This window comes from Trachemys scripta, chromosome 22 (assembly GCF_013100865.1).
Source record: "Trachemys scripta elegans isolate TJP31775 chromosome 22, CAS_Tse_1.0, whole genome shotgun sequence".
Classification (NCBI taxonomy): Eukaryota; Metazoa; Chordata; order Testudines; family Emydidae; genus Trachemys; species Trachemys scripta.
The window spans coordinates 15,409,191-15,429,706 of NC_048319.1; the positions used below are offsets into that span (position 1 = coordinate 15,409,191).

General features: G+C 44.8%; 1 protein-coding gene and 1 long non-coding RNA gene across 3 annotated transcripts; both read right to left on the reverse strand.

Annotated features, from left to right (window-relative positions):
- Positions 1-328: 328 nt before the first annotated feature.
- On the reverse strand, positions 329-5,860 carry LOC117868965. Its single transcript, XR_004643746.1, has 3 exons — positions 5,698-5,860; positions 2,704-2,818; positions 329-874 (listed from the first exon to the last, which is right to left on the reverse strand). It is a non-coding gene; the product is annotated as an uncharacterized LOC117868965 (long non-coding RNA).
- Positions 5,861-9,702: 3,842 nt separating this feature from the next.
- LOC117868934 (kelch-like protein 23) lies at positions 9,703-19,986 on the reverse strand. 2 transcript variants are annotated; one of them, XM_034755331.1, is made up of 4 exons: positions 15,742-19,986; positions 14,272-14,683; positions 11,006-11,207; positions 9,703-10,757 (listed from the first exon to the last, which is right to left on the reverse strand). In XM_034755331.1, the coding sequence occupies exons 1-4, from the start codon at positions 16,661-16,663 to the stop codon at positions 10,539-10,541; spliced, it is 1,755 nt and encodes a 584-aa protein (XP_034611222.1). In that variant the 5' UTR covers positions 16,664-19,986; the 3' UTR covers positions 9,703-10,538. The 2 variants fall into 2 exon arrangements, with proteins under 2 accessions (XP_034611222.1, XP_034611223.1); XM_034755332.1 differs by having other exon boundaries at positions 9,703-11,207.
- Positions 19,987-20,516: the final 530 nt, after the last annotated feature.

Here is a 20,516-nt window from a genome sequence, read left to right on the forward strand (position 1 = left end):
ATTTAAAAGGGTGTCATAAGGAGGAGGGAGAAAACCTGTTCACCTTAGCCTCTAAGGATAGAACAAGAAGCAATGGGTTTAAACTGCAGCAAGGGAGGTCTAGGTTGGACATTAGGAAAAAGTTCCTAACTGTCAGGGTGGTTAAACATTGGAATAAATTGCCTAGGGAGGTTGTGGAATCTCCATCTCTGGAGATATTTAAGAGTAGGTTAGATAAATGTCTAACAGGGATGGTCTAGACAGTATTTGGTCCTGCCATGCGGGCAGGGGACTGTACTCGATGACCTCTCGAGGTCCCTTCCAGTCCTAGAATCTATGAGTGTGAGGAAAACAATCAACAATATGTTTTGCCCACTGAGTCTAGCCCTGAGTGGTTTTTAAAATCAGTTTCTGATCAGTGATCACTCTGAATGGCCCAGCTCAGTCTATCCTGTTGTAGTCTATCTAGTTCTTATATGGTATTCATCACAGTAGTATCTGAGTGCCTCCAGCAGGGCATGATGCAACATTACTAACATCGGTCATGTGTCTGTTCTCATCCTTGCCCCAGGGGAGAAGGATGTGCAGGGAGTGTCTTGTTTTGGAATTTGTATATATTTTCTCTGAACACACGTACACATGTTGCTGTCTGTTTCTGCTAGAGGAGGCAAGGTCAAAGAAATGCTCCTTGCCCTTGCATGAAGATGGGGACATTTGTGGTGGCCCTTGGTTCCTGGGGCGTTCATCCCACAGCCTTGGGCTGGCTCCCACACATATGAGCTTTACCTTTACGGTTGACACAATGGAACTCTCTGAGTAGTGGAGCTGTTGACCATGGTCTTCATCCCAGGGCTCTAGGTTCTCTTAGACACCCTCAGGCCAGGCTCTCAAATACCTGGAAGTTAAGGACAAAGACCTAAAACTTGATCCGAAATTCTATGGGAAGCCAGCTGTAACCAGAGTCCTAGGGCGGCCATGATGAGATTGCTCAATTAGGGCAAACTGCAAATATTGGGGCAGACAGTCCCCCAAACTGGTGGATATTCCAATACTTAGATTTACCAAGCCAGTGCAAAACAGTTTCTACAATACCTTACTGGTTGCACAGAAGCCAAAAACACAGTTCCCTTATAGCAACCCAGCCAGACAGCGAAGTCAAATATAATGATTACTGAAAATCATAGAAAAAGTTCTACCAATCCCAAATGATGGGACACATTACCCACCTGGTCACTGAATATTTCAGTTCTTACCCAAATACACGCTTACAGTCAATTCTTATTAACTAAACTAAACTTTAATAAAAAAGAAAAGAAAGTATTGGTTAAAAGATCAGTTTACATACAGACGTGAATCAGCTCACTATAAGAAGTCTCTGTGGCATAATGGATAGTGCATTAGAGGTCTAGTCTAGTGTAGCACTAGATCAAAGTCGTTCAAGGTTGTGGGTTCAAGTCCCACCAGAGTCAAATTTTGGAGGGAGGGATAGCTTGGTGGTTTGAGCATTGGCCTACTACACCCAGGGTTGTGAATTCAGTCCTTGAGAGGGCCACTGAGGAATCTGGGGCAAAAATCTGTCTGGGGATTGGTCCTGCTTTGAGCAGGGGGTTGGACTACATGACTCCTGAGGTCCCTTCCAACCCTGATAGTCTATGATTCTTGGGTTAGTTTCATAGTATAGATGGTGAGCTTTAAAGCTGCAGAAAGCTCTTTTAGTATTAGTCCATAGGTTACAATGCAGTGTCCAATATCAAGGTGATCTAGATGGGACTGGAGACCTCGGTCCTGCATCTAAAACTTGCCCTGATGAAGCTTAAGCAGATCTGAGAGGAAAGGATCAGGGCCCTAGAGTTTTTTTATAGTTGTACAGCAGCCTCTTGACAGCTTGGAGTCCTTGGGTGAGCCAAAGGAGGCTGCACTGTGCCTGCACACCCTTCAAAGTGCTTTCCTCTTCCCACCAGCATCCCCTCTGCCTTCAGCCAACTAGTCTTCATCCAAGAGCTGATCTCATCCAAGCATTGGGCTATGGTGGTAGTGACATGGTCCTGTGTGATGAAGGACTAGAGCTATGTCATCCACATACTGCTGGCACGAGTCCATGTCATTTGACCGTTCACTCAGTGGCTGTGTGTAGATGTTGAACAGGAGCAAAGAAAGAATTGAGCCTTGTAGAACTCCAAAGGTGAGGGATCTAGTGGTTAAGGTGCAGTTTCCCATCTCTACTCATAGGCGTCGACTTCTGCTCCTGCCGGTGGGTGCTCGACCCCCCTCTGTCCCCGGCCCCACTCTGACTCCACCCCTTCCCCAAAATCCTCACCCCAACTTCACCCCCTCCCTGCCCCTATTAGGACTCCTTCCTCAAATCCCCACCTAGGCCCTGCCTCTACCCCACCTCCTCCCCTGAGCGCACCATGTTCCCGCTCCTCCCTCTCCCCCCCAGAGCGGCCAAACTGCTGTTTAGTGGTGGCCGGGGGGAAGCGCTGGGAGGTAGGTGGAGGAGCAGGGATGCGGCACGCTCAGGCGGGGGGAGGAGGCAGAAGAGGAGGTGAGGTGGGGTGGGGGAGGGGAGCTTGACTGCCGGTGGGTGCAGAGCACCCACTAATTTTTCCCCATGGGTGCTCCAGCCCCAGAGCAGCCACGAAGTCAGCGCCTATGTCTCTACTCATTGTCTCCCCTTCCAGGAAGTAGTAAAATCATTTTAGCACATTACCCTGGACCCCTTACCTCTCTCAGGCGAGCTGGTTTTTGATTCCTTCTCCTGAAGCTGGCAGCTAGAAATGCCCTCAGTTACTGATGCCCATTGGAAATCCTCACTCTGCCCTCTGTAACTCCTATGGAGCTGCATGGGTGTAAGAGGAGAGAATTGACACCTCAGAGTACCATAGGTGTGTGATCTGTACACAGAGACTGCTGGGAGCCAGTGTGAACCTCTACACAGACTTCAGGACAGCCCTAATTTGTGCCCCTGGTTCAGTGTCCCCCATAGAGTTTTGCAGGGGTGCAGAATCACCAGGGCACATTTGGTCATGTCCCCTACCAGAAGTGGGTTTCAGACACGGCTGTTTGCAGACCAAGTACAGGCAACCAGAAAGTGCACCTGCCATCACTGATGCAGGGTCCAGGAGAGTAAGGGAAGGGAGGGATGCTTTGTGCACAAACCACCTTGCATCACATTGGGAGATTCATATATTCCAAGGCAAGAATGGACTGCTGTGGTCACCTAATCTGATCCCTGAGGATAACACAGGCCAGAGACCTGCCCCAACATAACCCTTTGAGCAGATCTTTCAGAAAAATGTCCAACCTTGATTTTAAAATGGTCAGTAATGGAGAATCCACCATAATTCCCTCAAGGGAGGGATAGCTCAGTGGTTTGAGCATTGGCCTGCTAAATCCAGGGTTGTGAGCTCAATCCTTGAGGGGGCCACTTAGGGATGTGGGGCAAAAATCAGTATTTGGTCCTGCTAGTGAAGGCAGGGGGCTGGACCCAATGACCTTCCAGCTCTCTGAGAGAGGTATATCTCAATATATTATTATGACCCTTGGTAAATTGTTCCAATGGTTAATTATCCTCACTGTCAAAAATGTACACTTCTTTCCATTCTGAATTTGTCGAGCTTCAGCTTCCAGCCACTAGATCATGTTATAACTTTCTTTGCTAGATTGAAGAGTCCATTAACAAATATTTATTCCCAACATAGAGAGTGTAATCACGTCATCCCTTGACGTTCTCTTTGTTAACCTAAATACATTGAGCTCCTTGAATCTAGCACTGTAAGGCATGTTTTCTAATCCTTTAATCATTCTTGTGGCTCATGGGTGGTTTGTGAATCACCAGCTGGGGGAGGCTAGTCCCTTCCGCCCGAGACCCTGCCCCTTTCCGTGCTCCCCGCTGGAGCCCAGAGCCCCCCCACCACAGCCACCCACCCCAACCCCAGGCTAGCCCCCCTAGCCCTGGAGCACTGGGAGGGTGGGTGGCATATGGCCACAACTCCCCCACCCCCGCATCCCCAGAGTGCTGAGAGGCTGAAGCTCCCCCAGCTCTGGAGCACTGGGAGGATGTGTGACCACAGGCCCCCGCAGACCCGGAAGGGCGGGTGACATGTGGCAGCAGTCCCCTCAGCCCCAGAGCGCCGGGAGGGCAGGCATAGGTGCTGGAACTAGGGCTGCGGGGGGTACTTCAGCACCTCCTGGCTTGAAGTGGTTTCCATCATATACAGGGTCCACAGTTTGGTTCAATGGCTCCCAGCACCCCCACTATACAAATTGTTCCAGCAGCCCTGAGGGCGGGTGGCGTTGCCCCAGCCCAAGCCGGGGTCACTACACAGCGGGACTGGAGCTGCCAGCGCACACCTAGCAGGAAGCAAGAGGGGGCTGGTGGCGGGTCATGAGCAGGGCCACACCTGGCTGTTTGGGGAGGCACAGCCTCCTCCAGCCTATGGTACCCATTGCCCATGTTATGGCTCTTCTCTGAACCCTCTCCAATTTACCAACATCCTTCTTCAATTGTGTACCCCACAATTGGACAGAGTATTCCTGCAGTGCCAAATACAGAGATAAAATAACCACTTTACTCCTACTTGAGTTTCCTGTTTATGCATCCCAGGGTTGCATCATCTTTTTTGGCCACAGTGTCACTTTGAAAGCTCATGTTTAGCTGATTATTCATCATGACCCCCAAATCTTTTTTAATGTCACTGCTTCCCAGGATAGAGTCTCCCACCACATAAGTATGGCCTCCATTCTTTGTTTCTAAATGTATACATTTACACATAGCTGCATTATAAAGCGTATTGTTTGCTTGAGCCCAGTTTAACCAAGTGATCCAGATTGCTCTGAACCAGTGACCTGTCCTCTTCATTATTTACCACCCCCCAATTATTGTGTCATCTGCAAACGTCATCAGTGATGATTTTATGTTTTCTTCCAAGTCATTGATAAAAATGTAAAATAGAACAGGGACAAGAACTAATCCCTGGAGGTCCCAACTGGAAACACACCCACTTGATGACAATTCCCTATTTATCATTACATTTTGAGACCTATCCGTTCACTTGTTTTTAATGTGTTTTTAATGTATTTGCCATGTTAATTTTATATCATTCTAGTTTTTAATCAACATATCATGTGCTACCTAGTTAAACAGCTTACAGAAATCTAAATGCATTACGTCAACACTATTACCATTATCACCCGACTTGTAACCCCATCAAAAAAAGTATCAAGTTAGTTTGACAGGATCTATTTTCCATAAACCCATGTTGATTTGCATTAATTACATTACCCTCTATTCATTCTTTATGAATGGAGTCCCATATCAGCTGCTTCATGGGGGAATGTGAGTGTTGTAGTGTACATACCTATCTACTATTGCTTTGATGTGATGTTAAGAGAATTTAAAAGATTATTAAAAGCTTATTAAAACTTCCTGCCTCTTTCTTGCTTCCCAAGCACCTGCACAGCAGCGAAGTGTAAAACGAAAATCTTAGTTAAATGATAATGTATTAAAACTAAACCAAGGCAGCCCTGCTCGTAAGTGAGCCATTGTAATATTCAGGAAAAGTGCAAACTAACAGAGAGACCAGTGCAATCTCATAGGTACTGGAATTGCCCATTGCCAGGGTATCCGTTCTCTTGACCCCATGGATGCATGGGGGTTGAGTGAACAGGCCCATGTACATTTCAATCCCAGAAGTGCATTGATGAGCCATCACTCACCTCCTCCCAGCATTGTCCAGTAGCTGCATTGACTGTTGGACATGGTAGCATGAGGCAAGTCCTGGTGCTGGTGCAGGTGCTGGAGCCTTCTAGCATCTGTGCTTTTAATAGAATCATAGAATATCAGGATTGGAAGGGACAGGGCAGGCTCTAACTTTTTAGAGCGCCGCACCGGGCCACCGAACCCCCCGCTCAAGCGCCACACCGGGCCACCGAACCCCCCGCCCCCAGTGCCTGGCCGCCCAAACCCCCGTGCCCCCCCAACGCCGCGCCGGGCCGCTGAAACCCCCGGAGCGCTGTGCCGCCCAAACCCCTGCCCCCCTGAGCGCCGGGCCGGGCCGGCCAAACCCCCCGAGCACGAGGCCGGCCAAACTCCTGCCCCGCCCAAACCCCCAGAGCACTGGGCCGCACCGCCGAATCCCACCCCCATACTCCCCAGCGCCGCGCCACCGAAACATCCCCCGCGCTGCCCAGCCAAAAAAAAAAAAAGAAAAAACCCTCGAGTGCCGCCCCGCTGAACAAACAACAAAACACCGCGAGCGCCCCCTGCAACCCCAACATTGGCCGCCCCTTCTCAGGTGCCGCCCCAAGCACGTGCTTGGTCAGCTGGTGCCTGGAGCCGGCCCTGGGAAGGGACCTCAGGAGGTCATATAGTCCCACCTCCTGATCAAAGCAGGACCAATCCCCAACTAAATCAATCCAGCCAGGGCTTTGTCAAGCCAGGCCTTAAAAACCTCTAAGGAAGGAGATTCCACCACCTCCCTAGGGAACCCATTCCAGTGCTTCACCACCCTCCTAGTGAAAAAGTTTTTCTTTTCAGTGGATCTAACGCAATTTGGGTCCCTTAGGTACAAATGGGGTCAATAAGACTCAACTATGTATCATGAATTGCTCATAATTGAACAGAAATCAATTGCAGAGCCAAGATATAGCCGGAGAGGAGATTAGAGATTAAAGATAATCTAGGCATGGCGCAATATCTCAATGAATATTTTGCATCGGTGTTTAATGAGGCCATTGAAGGTATTAGGGATACTAGCACCGTTACAGAGGGGCATACAGGATGGGGGATTTCCGCATCCGAGGTAGAAACAAAACTAGTACGCCTTAATGGGACTAAGTCAGGTGGACCGGACGATCTTCATCCGAGAATACTGAAGGAATTGGCGCGGGAAATAGCAGGCCCATTAGCGACTATATTTAATGAATCTGTAAACTCGGAGGTGGTCCCGTTAGACTGGAGAATAGCCAATGTGGTTCCTATTTTCAAGAAAGGGAAAAAAAGTGACCCGGGTAACTATAGGCCTGTTAGTTTAACATCAGTAGTGTGCAAGGTGCTGGAGAACATTCTGAAAGAGAAACTAGTTGAGGACCTTGAGGCTAATGGCAAATGCGATAAATTACAGCATGGTTTTATGAAGGGCAGATCGTGCCAAACGAATCTGATCTCCTTCTTTGAGAAAGTAACTGACTTATTAGATAAAGGAAATGCAGTGGACCTAATATACCTGGATTTCAGTAAAGCATTTGATACAGTACCCCCTGAGGAATTATTGGTTAAAATGAAAAACATGGGGATCGATATGAAAATCCAGAGGTGGATAAGGAATTGGTTAATGGGGAGAATGCAGCGGGTCGTATTAAAGGGTGAATTGTCGGGTTGGAGGGAGGTTACTAGTGGAGTGCCTCAAAGTTCGGTTTTGGGACCCATTTTATTTAATCTATTTATAACTGACCTCGGGACCGATTGCAAGAGTGGGCTGATAAAGTTTGCGGATGATACGAAGGTGGGAGGAGTTGCAAACTCGGAGGAGGATAGGGATATTCTGCAGGGAGACTTGAATGAGCTTGTGAATTGGAGTGTCAGAAATAGGATGAAATTTAATAGTGAAAAGTGTAAGGTGATGCACTTGGGGATGACTAATAAAAATTTTAATTACAAGATGGGGACGCATTGGTTAGAAGTAACGGAAGAGGAGAAGGACCTAGGGGTCCTTGTGGACCGCAGGATGACTATGAGTCGACAATGTGACGTGGCGGTGAAAAAAGCCAATGCGGTCTTGGGATGTATTAGGCGAGGTATATCTAGTAGGGATAGAGAGGTCCTGCTTCCGTTGTATAAGGCGCTGGTGAGACCTCATTTGGAGTACTGTGTGCAGTTCTGGTCTCCAATGTTTAAAAAAGATGAACTCAAACTGGAACGGGTGCAGAGAAGGGCGACTAAGATGATCAGAGGAATGGAAAACCTGTCGTATGAAAAGAGATTAGAGGAGCTTGGGTTGTTTAGTCTGACAAAGCGAAGGCTGAGGGGGGATATGATTGCTATCTTCAAATATATCAGAGGGGTTAATATAAGGGAGGGAGAAGAATTATTCCAGCTTAGTACTAATGTGGACATGAGAACGAATGGATACAAACTGGCCGGGGGGAAGTTCAGGCTTGAAATTAGACGAAGGTTTCTGACCGTCAGAGGGGTGAAATATTGGAACGGCCTTCCGAGGGAAACGGTGGGGGCGACGGACCTGTCTGGTTTTAAGATTAAGTTGGATAAGTTTATGGAGGGAATGGTTTAATGGTAAAACATAGTAGCCGAGGAAAACCAAGCAACGGTACATGAATAGCATAATGGCCAACAAGGGTCAGGCTAGAGACTCTTGCCTATATGCTCGGGGTATTACTGATTGCCATATTTGGGGTCGGGAAGGAATTTTCCTCCAGGGTAGATTGGCTCAGCCTCTGGAGGTTTTTCGCCTTCCTCCGCAGCATGGGGCAGGGATCACTAGCAGGAGGGTCTCAGCCGATTGAAGTCACTAAAACACAGGATTGGGGACTTCAACGGAAGAGTCCAGGGAAGGGTATTGCGGCCTGCAGCATGCAGGGGGTCAGACCAGATGATCATAATGGTCCCTTCTGACCTTAAAGTCTATGCGTCTATGAGTCTATGAGTAAGATAAGAACCACATTTTGATATCCACCCTCCAAACCACTGTTACATAGTTGAACTTTAAAAATAATAATACAAGATGTCAGACAACCATCTCAATCAGAATTTATTTAATCAAAGATTACTAGCCAAAGATTAATACAGCACAATTCAGAATACAGAAAGGAAGGTTTTGTTCTTTACCCAGCCAATCTGAAGTCTGCTTGCATTCACAGTCACATGCGTTGCTCTATGGCTAATTAATTTTCTATCCATCATAGCTCTAGATCATAATGTTTAACATTATAAATTATAAAAAGAAGAACAGGAGTACTTGTGGCACCTGAGAGACTAACAAATTTATTAGAGCATAAGCTTTCGTGGACTACAGCCCACTTCTTCGGATGCATATATATGCTGTAGTCCACGAAAGCTTATGCTCTAATAAATTTGTAAAAAGCAACAGAGGGTCCTGTGGCACCTTTGAGACTAACAGAAGTATTGGGAGCATAAGCTTTCGTGGGTAAGAACCTCACTTCTTCAGATGCAAGTAATGGAAATCTCTAGAGGCAGAACACGGCTACCCCTCTGATATCTAATAAATTTGTTAGTCTCTAAGGTGCCACAAGTACTCCTGTTCTTCTTTTTGCGGATACAGACTAACACGGCTGTTACTCTGAAACCTGTCATTATAAATTATATCATTTATAAGCTCTGACACTACCATCTTTGGAGTGTCTCTCTTAGGGAGCAGCTAGTGCACAAGCAAAGTGCAGGTAAATTTTCAAACATGACTAGGAATTAAGTCTTATTTCTCTCGTTATACATGGTGCGGACAGAGCTGGGCAAATAACTGATTTTTTGGTTTGGTGGTAGCTCCAATTTTTAAAAATCATGTTGAATTGACCCCAAAACAATTTTTTGATACTTTTGGCAAATTGAGAGGTTAAAAAAATCATTTGGCCTCAGACAAAACATTTCACTTTGATTTTGAGCATTTTTATAAAACTTTTTTAAAAATACAATTGAAGGAAATTTTGTAACAAAAAGTTATTTTTAATTAAAAAATTTAAATATTTTGTTTTGAAAATGTCAAAAGAAAATGTTTTGACTTGTTTGGAGTTTGTTAGCTTTGTTTTCAAAATGAAAACTTCGGTGAAACTAACACAAATTGTTGATATTACCTCACCCATCTTGTCTCACAAATTATTGAAACATTTCCGTGACACCAAATCATTTTTTGCAGAGAAACAGTTTCAGTCAGAAAATGTCACTCAGCTGTGAAGCAAGCAGCCTCATGCATAATAATAAACAGAAATGTTGCAGCGGGGAGGGACGATGTACCCATCCTGGGTGAAATCTTGGCCTCATTGTAGCTAACTGCAAAATTTCATTGACATCAATGGCCAGGATTTCATCCCCTGTCTGAGCACCATAAGATTAGAACAACGCAAAGTGAATGTGGCTCAACTCCTATTTGCTAGCCGATGGCCTCTTGTCATTTGTAGAACTATCTCCATAGCCATCAACAGCAGCTCTGAACAGGGTTCCCTAGGTGCTACCTAAAACCTGAGTGACACTACACATGGAGCTGAGTCAGCACAGAGGTGATGAGGGCACTGGCTTGAATAAAGAATCAGTTTAAATCCTACCATATGCTTGCTCTTTTCCTTCCAATATAATCAGGGCCCTGCCCAGGCTCCTTAGGAACCCAGAGGAGTGAAGCATGAAGTAGCTCAGGTCTGTATAGTCATGGCTCTGTTTGCATTTTAGGTACTGTCATCCCTATGGGCTGAAAATAAAAGAATCAATTTTCAATGACTGAAATTTGGTTTTCTTTGGACAGATGCCTTCTACCTGCTGCTGCCTGGAGTGCTCTTCAGCAGTTGAGAAGCTGCTGTCCTGTCATTTGGTAAAATCAAAATAACAAACAAAAAACCAACAGCCATGTTTCTGACCGACCCTGCAATGCTGTTATTCCTTCTGCTGCTACTGCGGAGGCCAAGTTAGCGAGTTTGCTAACAAATGTTTTCATGGAATCATGCTGACACCAGTGGAGATGTCTTGATAAAGAAAGGAGCAAATCTTCCATTGCCTGTAGGCTCCTTGAGGACAAAGGACACCAGCATTTGCCAAACTGAAAAAGACAAAATCAGGAGAGGAATAAATGATGTTTTCAAGAGTCTACAAGTTCTACAAACAATAAATATCAGCCCTTGTAAGTGTTAACACACTGGACTCCCTTTCTGTATGGTGACCTGGGTCCAGCCTTGCTTAAGTTCATGTGTCAAATCTTCGTATAGAGACACACCCATAAATAGGAACGGGGCAAGGGAGTTTGCTATCTACCACCTGACATGTGTCAGTGTAAGGGTCAAAGAGCACCATGTTGGGGACAGCCATGTTCCCCTTCCTCTGTCCCAGGAGATAAATTCGGCCATTCGCAGTGCTGCATCCCATGAAGAATTTCTGAGTCAGGCACTCTTCATCCACTTGGGTCCATTCATCTGTGTCCATATCAAAGCGAAAGGCTCCTCCTCCTATGGTGTAGAGTGCTCCATTCAGAGCTGTAACACAGAGGTCATACCTAGGGAGAAGGAAAACTGGTGATCTCAGGAGGACACAAAGAGAAAGGTCAGCACTCCCAGCATGCATCCAGTTTCCTCTAAATGGAAAACCATTGAACAATTTGTATAGATGCTGAGAATAACTCAGTTTGATGATGGTGAGTGAAGATCTCAGGCCCTCTCTGCAATATTCTTACTAATCAACTCTCTGCTTTACTTGCATCAGAAGTTAACTGAAATGTTGCTACTCTTTAGCTTTCAATAATAACCATCCACTTCAGGGAAAAATCACCTTCTTTAAATATCAGAGGTCAGACATGCATCTGACAAAGTGGGTATTCACCCACGAAAGCTTATGCTCCAATACTTCTGTTAGTCTAAAAGGTCCCACAGGACTCTTTGTCGCTTTTTACAGATCCAGACTAACACGGCTACCCCTCTGATACTTGACTCCTTTAATTAGTTATTAATCTTTCCTGGAACACTGTCAGGTAGTTTAGGGCCTGGGATTTAATAGCAATTGCCTATCTTTTCTTCTTTAATTCAATGAATACTGCTTTTATTTTGCATTTAAATATCCCCCTGCAGCCCCAAACAAGAGCGAAATGCTAGGGCAAGAGCACTAGATAGTGAAACTGACTAGAAACTGAGCAGTCTAGTGTAACTGTCCAAGTCCAGTGAAAGTAAAAAAGTAAACAATAGAAATAATGCCAGCCTTTGGTGATCATATTTTAAAGTGCGGTGATTGTCCAAAACAGCAACTTGGGGCTGTTTTTACAATCTTTCTCAATAGGTCTGCTCTTGGAATGAAATTCACTTGTGCAGAGGACAGCATGAGGCCTTCACACCAGTGCATCAGCTTTTTGCTGGCCCTGCACAGAGGTAAATTTCAACCTTTGTCATCAGATTAAAGGGGCACCTGAGCATAGAGAAAAAACTGCCTTTGTGATACCCTAGGGAGTGTTTCAGTTCTGCAGAACACCTTTCAGACTCATGAATGCATCAAGGACATTTCAGAGGGTAGCTAATGGTCTAACCCAAGTTTTGATAATTAAAGACATACTAACATACCTAGGACTTCATTTGTTCCCACAAAACATGGAAAGAACATCTGGTAGGAATGGAAAGGATCCTAAAGCTTTGTAAGGAGTCAGGTTTAAATTTTTGGGAAACAAGTATCAGTTTACAAGGAGTCACACCACCTTCCCAGGACATATAGTCAGTGAGGAGCCCCCACCTTGGAAACTGAATGTTACAAAGGTCTGGAAAATACTCCTTACACTCAGAGACTCAAAAGAGCTCCGTCTATTTAATTTATGAAAGAGAAGGTGATTATGTGATTTAATTACAATCTAGCGAGGGCTTATACAAAGAGAAGACATCTGATACTAGATGGCTCTTTAGTCTAGCAGAAAGACATAAGATCCAATGGCTGGAAGTTGAAGTCAGCAACATTCTAACTGGAAATAAGATGCACATTTTTAATAGCGAGTGTAATTAACCATTGGAACAGATTAGCAAGGGATGTGGTCAATTCGCCTTCATTTGAAGCTTTTAAATGAAGACAAGATCAATCTTTCTATTAAATATGCTCTAATTCAATCACAAGCCATTGCCTGAAGTTAGCAAAGTTCTAACTGAAATAAAATGCCTACTTTAACAATGAATGAATAACCATTGGAACAAGTCAGTAAGGGGTGTTGTAAATCCTCCATTACTTCTAGTCTTTAAATCAGGATTGGCTGTCATTCTAAAAACTATGCTGTAGCTCAGCTAAAAGTTGCTGGATTAGATATGAGGAGGAGTGGTGAGGTTGTCTGGCCTATGCAATGCAGGAGGACAGACTACACGACCATAATGGTCCCTTCTGGCCATGAAATGTATGGACCCATGAATGGGAGGGGACATGTTTCACAGGATGGTGAATAGAGGATGTGGCCACAAGAGAATCTGTTAAAATACTGTCAAGGCAGCCAATGAAATGTCTGAGGACCCTTGAACTAAATGCTATGCGATTCTTTACTTTGCAAATCTTTGTGATGTGATTTTCATCTTGGCATTGTCCCTTTTATATTGATTCTGACTCGCACTAATTTGAGAGCCAGACAACAATGGCCGGGGGGCTGAGCTGGAACTTCTACTACTGGTAGGTTTATCTTTAAATAGAGAAGGAAATAAACCCTCAGCAAACTGCATGCACTGTTCTGGGCAGAAGCAGGTGTGTCTGACTCATGCCCCCTCTTTCCTGCTCCCTCCACACATTTGTTTGTAACACTCACTTGGTGCATCTGGAGTTAAATTAAGTGTACGCTCTTTAGGGCAGAGGTTGCCTCTTACTATAGGTTTGAGCTGCACCCTGCACATTGAGGCTTGATCTGAGTGCAGCCTCTGGAGTCACTGTAACAGAAATTCATAAATAAAATCAATCAATAATACCTAGTTCTTATATAGCACTTTTAATCTGCGAGTGCTTTACAAGGAGGTGAGAATAGTATGAACAATAATAAAGTTAATTTTGTCTTTTAAAAAGAGGAACAGTTGCGACCCTAGAAAATAGGGGCCAATCTAAGTGCTGCTGTGAACCTATCCTGGACATCACCTTATCCCTTCAAGAGATGGAACAGCTTGACGAGATACAGGTTACAAACAAAAAAAAGAAGAACAGGAGTACTTGTGGCACCTTAGAGACTAACAAATTTATTAGAGCATAAGCTTTCGTGGACTACAGCCCACTTCTTCGGATGCATATAGAATGGAACATATATTGAGGAGATATATATACACACACATACAGAGAGCATAAACAGGTGGGAGTTGTCTTACCAACTCTGAGAGGCCAATTAATTAAGAGAAAAAAAAAAAACTTTTGAAGTGATAATCAAGCTAGCCCAGTACAGACAGTTTGATAAGAAGTGTGAGAATAAAGGTTACAAACAGAAACCAGCATGATCAGATGGATCATACCAGACCAACCAGAGGAGAAATTCAGCGCAACTGAAGTCGGTAGGAGTTTTGCCATTGACTTCAATGAAAACCCCGTGAAATCTTTTTCAGGGAGTCACATCCCAGAGCAGAGTTCCTCACCTGGGAAGTGGTGAGAAGGAGATGACATCCCAAACATCCTTCTCCATGTCCAGTCTCTGCACTCCACCATACACATCTCCCTTTTCATCCAGGCCACAGACCACGTAAAGCCTGGTCCCCACACTGACTGCACCTGCTCTCTCCACAGGCTGAACCATGGGGCTCATGCTTTGCCATTGCGAGTCCATTAATGCCAGGCGCTCCACATCTGGGATTATGCCCTCATCTGTGCTCCCTCCAAGCACATACAGATAGAGCCCAGCCCCTACGGCACAATGGCTGTTGCGAGACTGCTTCATAGCAGGCCCTTCCAGCCAGTTGTTGTCCCAGCAATTATAGATCAACACCCAGTCCACGCTGTACCACACAAACTCATCTCGGAAATAACCTCCCGTCACAAAAAGGAAGTTCCCTGGGGATAGAATGGAAAGAACTGTCAGGCAGAGGCATCTCTCAGCCATCCTCATGCATATCCTGCTGCCCACTTCCCCTCAAGCAATTTGCACATTTAGGCTTCCTTCCTGCAGCCTGATCTGTGTGGAGTCCCTTGCACCTGAGCAAGTTCTCCTTGGAATCAATGGGGTTCCAGGTAGGTATGGGGTCTGCCCATGTAGATCAGAGTGCAGGACTGGAGTCTTAATCTCTCCTTCAGCTTCTAATATGGATGAGACATGAACAGTTTGCTGCAAATATTTGACACTTGGTATTTGAAATTTAGCTGCATTGCCTGCATTGTGATTGGTCATGTAAGTCAGATGGCCTTGTTTCTCTTCCCTGATAGGAGGAAGCTAACTCTGGAAAATAAGGTTTTCTATAGAGTACTAAGCTTAAAATGTGCATTCCACAGGTATTCATCCCATTACAACTTGATCACCCCAAAGCCATCACAAAATGGCTGCAAAGATAGACAGAGTTAATCTGCCCTTTAATTTGCACTAAACGTCACACCAGTTTACATTTGTTTCAGTATTTGCTCAGATGTGTCAGACTAACAGAATAGAATAACTCTCCCATAAGAGTAATGCACTCAGTGTAACACAGTCAGGTCCGTGCAGTTAATTCCGAAGATCATCACTGTGACAGAGAGGGCTCTGGCCCTAAGAAGGAAGCTATACAATAGAGTTACTCTGCACAACTGATGTAAGTGGGAGTAGAGTCATAGCTTTAATGTTTATGCCCCATGATCATCACATTCAGAAAGAATGAATATTTCCTTTTTTCAGTCAAGTCCCCATACAAACCCCTTACAGCCAAGCCACCAGGACTAACAGGTCTTTGAACCAAAGAGAACTTTAGGTCTGAGTTAAGTCACTAACAGCACTGATGGTTTAATGGGGGGAGAATCTGAGCCCACCGCAATCAAGGCTCCAAACCCTGACTTCCTCTGAGTTTGCCCAGTTCTTGCTAGGTGCCACCTGCACTATTTGTTGCAAAGAGTTCTGAGTACACATGCATCTCAGAGAGAGTTACCTACTGCTGCCACTGCATACTGGATGAGGTTCCTGCGCTGCAGCGGGGAGCAAAGATGCCAGGTGCCAGATTTAGGTTGAAACTGAAATAATTCTTGCTGCTCCTTATCATGCTTCCCTCCCAGAATATATAGGGTCTCATAGCTCCTGCTGGTGCAAGGAGACAGCTCCATGTTCCTCCATCTGAGCGGAGGGCAGCTGTCTAACTTCTTTAGCAGCCTGGCAGAGGAATCCTTCTCTCCAGGGCTTTTGCTTTGTTTCACCAAGATATCAAGGAAGGAAAGACTCAGGAAGGTTACCCTGACCTGCCCCACCAAGTCCAAGAAGGCCTCCTCCCTAGATGCTGGGTCCTGCATTATCCATTTCATCACAGTATCAAAAACGACATCCTCTTGGGGAACAAAGAGGTCATTGTTTTGCAGGAGCTGCAGCAACATTTCTTTGGGAAGCTTCTTAAATTCTTCCTGAGAAGTCACTTCCGTCCAGTGCGTGAGAGCCACGCTGAGAGCTGATGCATGAAGCTCTGGACAGGCAAAGCATTGGGCATAGGCCATCAGGCTCAGACAGTTGGAAACGTGCAGCTCCCTCTCCAGGAACTTCTCACACATCCTTTTCACTCTCTCAAACTGGAGGAAGTCGGCTGTTTCCAGCAGGCGGGTGACATTGTGCAGAGTTATGAGCACCTTGGCTGTGCGAGTGAACTCGAGAAGTGCTTGGAAAGTCTCTGCATCTACTCCTCTGATCACTATGTGGTGTTCGGAGCTCTCTCTAGTGCCCCCAAAAAACATGGCCTCAAAATAGCGACTGTGGAGAGATAATGCACCACGATTGACCTGGAAAAGTCTCTGTCCAATCTCAAGAATGGTGTCGGTAACTGGTTCTGCCCGAAGTCTCAGCCCTTCTGGTTCCTGCGCACAGTCCATGTTAGTTGTCAGCTGGAGGAGTTAAAATTAACTCAGCCCTTCAGCACCCTTTGCTCATGTGAGGCATCTGGAACTGTGACTTTGATAAATATGTGATATGCCAGCCTTGTCCTAAAAATAGACCATGCTTCCTAGGCTCCTGTCTGGCTCAGTCTTTCCCACTCTCCCTAAGCTTATTCTGCCACCACTTTGCTCCTCTCAGACCCCTCAGCAGCTGCAGCAGTACGGCTGTAAATCAATACTGAAGTTTTGTGGCTAGTTTATAAACATTAAGAGCAAGGGGTAATAAGCCCCTTCAGAGGGGTTGATGGATTTCAGAAGCCTGATGGTGAGTGAGTGGAAAAAAAACCTGCACACCCTAGACAAATTCCATAATTTAATAAGAAATACCTACTTGGCAGTTACACAGTGGCTTTCATTCAAGATTTTACAAAATCCAGTTAACTAACCCTAACCAGTCTGTGTGTGTGGATAGGCAGCTGATCTCTACTCCCAAGGAAACTGAGGCACAGAGAGGGGAGGTGATTTGCCCTGGCCCCCAGGATAAATCTTAGATTAGGAAGAGAGCCCAGAACTCCCAGCTCCTTTTCACCACAATGAGGTTAAATGGTTTGACTAAGCTACAGCTGAGGAATTAATTGTGTGTTTTTAAACCATCAGATCTCTCTGCAGTTCTGGGAAGCAGAGGAAGTTCAGAATGATGTGGGCTTCACAAAATAAAACCAAAAGGAGCCAACCAGTTTTCTCAACTGCAGAAAGTCTGTTGTAAAACAAAACAGGAAATAAGTCATAACTCCCAGATCTTTCTCTAAATGAAGATCAATCTGCAACTTAATACTGGATAAACACAAGCAACCAACTAAACTGAGGCACAAATCTAGGTGCCCTGGAATGGATCCAGATCCCACCAACCCCACTCTACTTCTCACAGAGAACAGTGTGAATGTGCCCTCCCTCACTGTTCCCAATTAGCTAGGTCTTCACAGATGGGGGTATTTCCGCAAAGTGAATGTGGCTCAGAAAGCCAGCTGCAATAGAAAGTCCCCCTCTGTTCCTCCAGCTAAGGAGAAACTGTCTCCTAGCATGAGGTTCACAATAATGTTTCTTTAGCAGTTAAGAGCCCTTTTCTAAGGACCTTGGTACTAGGTCTCAACTATCTCCTACTCTGAACCTCACTCTAATCAATCTGACATTATGGATTTAAATGATGCTGGGTGCTCTGATGTAAGTCTGCCTCCAGATTTCTTACCAATCCTTGAAATTGAGCTCTGCGGGTGCACTGCAGAACTCATACCAGGCTACTACAGCTTGGAGAGACTGGGTTTCTGCACTTTAACATTGACACTATCCCTTTCTACCAACCCAACTCCTCATTAATAACACAAGGGCTGCCCCAGAGAGCAGTTGTAATTTGTCAGTCAATGTAAAGTGCATAAGCTCCCAGCTGATATGGTCAGATTCTAAAATATGTGACCTGAGGTGGAATTGGCTGTTGCCAGTAGCACTGGCAAAGGCAATATTATTCTCTAGAAGCGCTCTGGGTCATCATATTGCTGGTCTATTAGTAGGTCCATCTAAATACTTATACTATAGCTCATCACCATGGTATCTGAGAGCCTTTCAAAAGAACCAGGTAGTACTCCACACACTGATCCAACTTTCTTCATCTATCCATGTCAAGGGACAGGGTGGGATAGGTGTTATAGCTGATTGGAAAACATAATTTCTGTCCCATGGGAAATTCCAGTATTTCATCATGTTTTCATCCTCAATTGGGACAAAAAGTCAAACTATCAAAACTTTTGGCAGATCAAAAAGTTCAGAAAAAATTTGATTTGGCAATATCTGATTATTAAGAGTCAATATTAACTGATGCCTGCTTGAGTTGCCCTGGTATCTCCTAGGAGTGTGTAGTTCACCTGGCTCATGGTCCCATTCTTCTTTACAAGCCAAGGTCCCCTGCTAGACTAACTATCCCATGATGCACCATGACACACTGCAGCAGTTTAGACGGATATAAATTAACACTGAACCCCCCGGAACTACATGTTTTAATTTTCCATTAGGAAAATGGATAGTTGTAGGCAAAATTGACATTTCTGAAAAATCAACTTTTTCCACGGAAAACCACATTTTCCATCATTAAACAGAGCCAAGGTCATGGAGAAGCAGTGATCCTTATTCTTTCACTTAGTCCCACAAATGTAGAATGAAGATGGGGCAGAGGAAACAGGGAAAGTCTCATTTCTGGGAGTTCTCAGCAACTATAGGAACCATCCTTCCTCACTGACTTCCATTTCCAAATGGAGTGGTGGCCCCACAGCAGAGTCCATATGTACATCAGACTTGGTCTCCTTTCACCTTCCCCTCCACGCTCTCTGCTCGCAAACATCTCTATGCCTTCTTCACCACTGCCATATATGGTTGGCATGCTCTTCCAAGATCGATGCAGAGATGTGGCAGAGTTAAGGTTCTGGTGCACAGTCAGCAGGGGAGGTACCTGGTTGTTGTTGGAGAAGGTACGCATGCACTGTTAAGCTACTTAACTTTTCATTTCCTTGCTTTGGTAGGTTTGCATCACGTATGTTTCCAAAGTTTTGTGTGTGTATTAGTCTACATAAGGCTGTAGGACAGAACCAGTTTTGGGGGTTTTCTGCAGAAGCCCCAGTACATTGTGAGTTCTATAACATAGCATGTTATACACGTAAAACTCCTGTTAACTACTGAAAAGTATCACAATTACAGAAAAGAGCTTAAAAAAAAAACAATTGGCACAGCTTTGATCAAGAACTAGCAAAAGCTTATAAAAACTAAAATCCAATGCCTTCATCATTTTATCCCTCTGTAAACAGCCTTTTAGTGGTACACCAACAGGGAATTTCTTCTTCCTGAAGTTTCGCATGTGTATTCAGAGACTGTCAACGTTCTAGTGACAAAAAAGGGAGATTTAGAAGTCCCCACTCTTCAAAATACAGAGTCCATGCAGCTACAAAACAGAGTAAATTCTATTTCAGCTCCTACCTTAGCAAGACTACATAACCAAGTTCCAATTAAAGAACGAAGTTTACCTTCAGAACCATGCAAAATCACGTTCAATGGAGCTGCCCAGACCAAGTTGTGCTTTCATATATATGGGCAGCATTGTTATTATTGATGCTGCATGAGCCAGAAAGAACTCTAGCTGACTTTTATATGCTATATTGAGTTTACAAGACTGGCTTTCCAGATTAAAATTGATATAAGCACAAGAGCAGCAAATTAGCCTCATAAGAGCTTTTATTTATTCACAGTTGCTCTGAAGTATTCCCATGTATCATGTATAAAGTTTATTCATAGATTATAGGACTGGAAGGGACCTCGAGAGGTCATCGAGTCCAGTCCCCTGCCCACATGGCAGGACCAAATACTGTCTAGACCATCCCTGATAGACATTTATCTAACCTACTCTTAAATATCTCCAGAGACGGAGATTCCACAACCTCCCTAGGCAATTTGTTCCAGTGTTTAACCACCCTGACAGTTAGGAAAACGTTCCTAATGTCCAACCTAGACCTCCCTTGCTGCAGTTTAAACCCATTGTTTCTGGTTCTATCCTTAGAGGCTAAGGTGAACAAGTTCTCTCCCTCCTCCTTATGACACCCTTTTAGATACCTGAAAACTGTTATCATGTCCCCTCTCAGTCTTCTCTTTTCCAAACTAAACAAACCCAATTCTTTCAGCCTTCCTTCATAGGTCATGTTCTCAAGACCTTTAATCATTCTTGTTGCTCTTCTTTGGACCCTTTCCAATTTCTCCACTATTTAGAAATGCATAGTTACAAGTCAACAAGAAGAAATCACAAGTGGGAGTATGT

Bases quoted from the DNA above. Each gene is read 5' to 3' on its own strand.
- LOC117868934 (XM_034755331.1), bottom strand. From the start codon at position 16,663: ATGGACTGTGCGCAGGAACCAGAAGGGCTGAGACTTCGGGCAGAACCA. The intron at 14,684-15,741 runs GTAACTCTCTCT...TTCTATCCCCAG, and splicing joins GTATGCAGTGGCAGCAGTAG to GGAACTTCCTTTTTGTGACG. The intron at 11,208-14,271 runs GTGAGGAACTCT...CCTTCTCCCTAG, and splicing joins TCCTTCTCACCACTTCCCAG to GTATGACCTCTGTGTTACAG.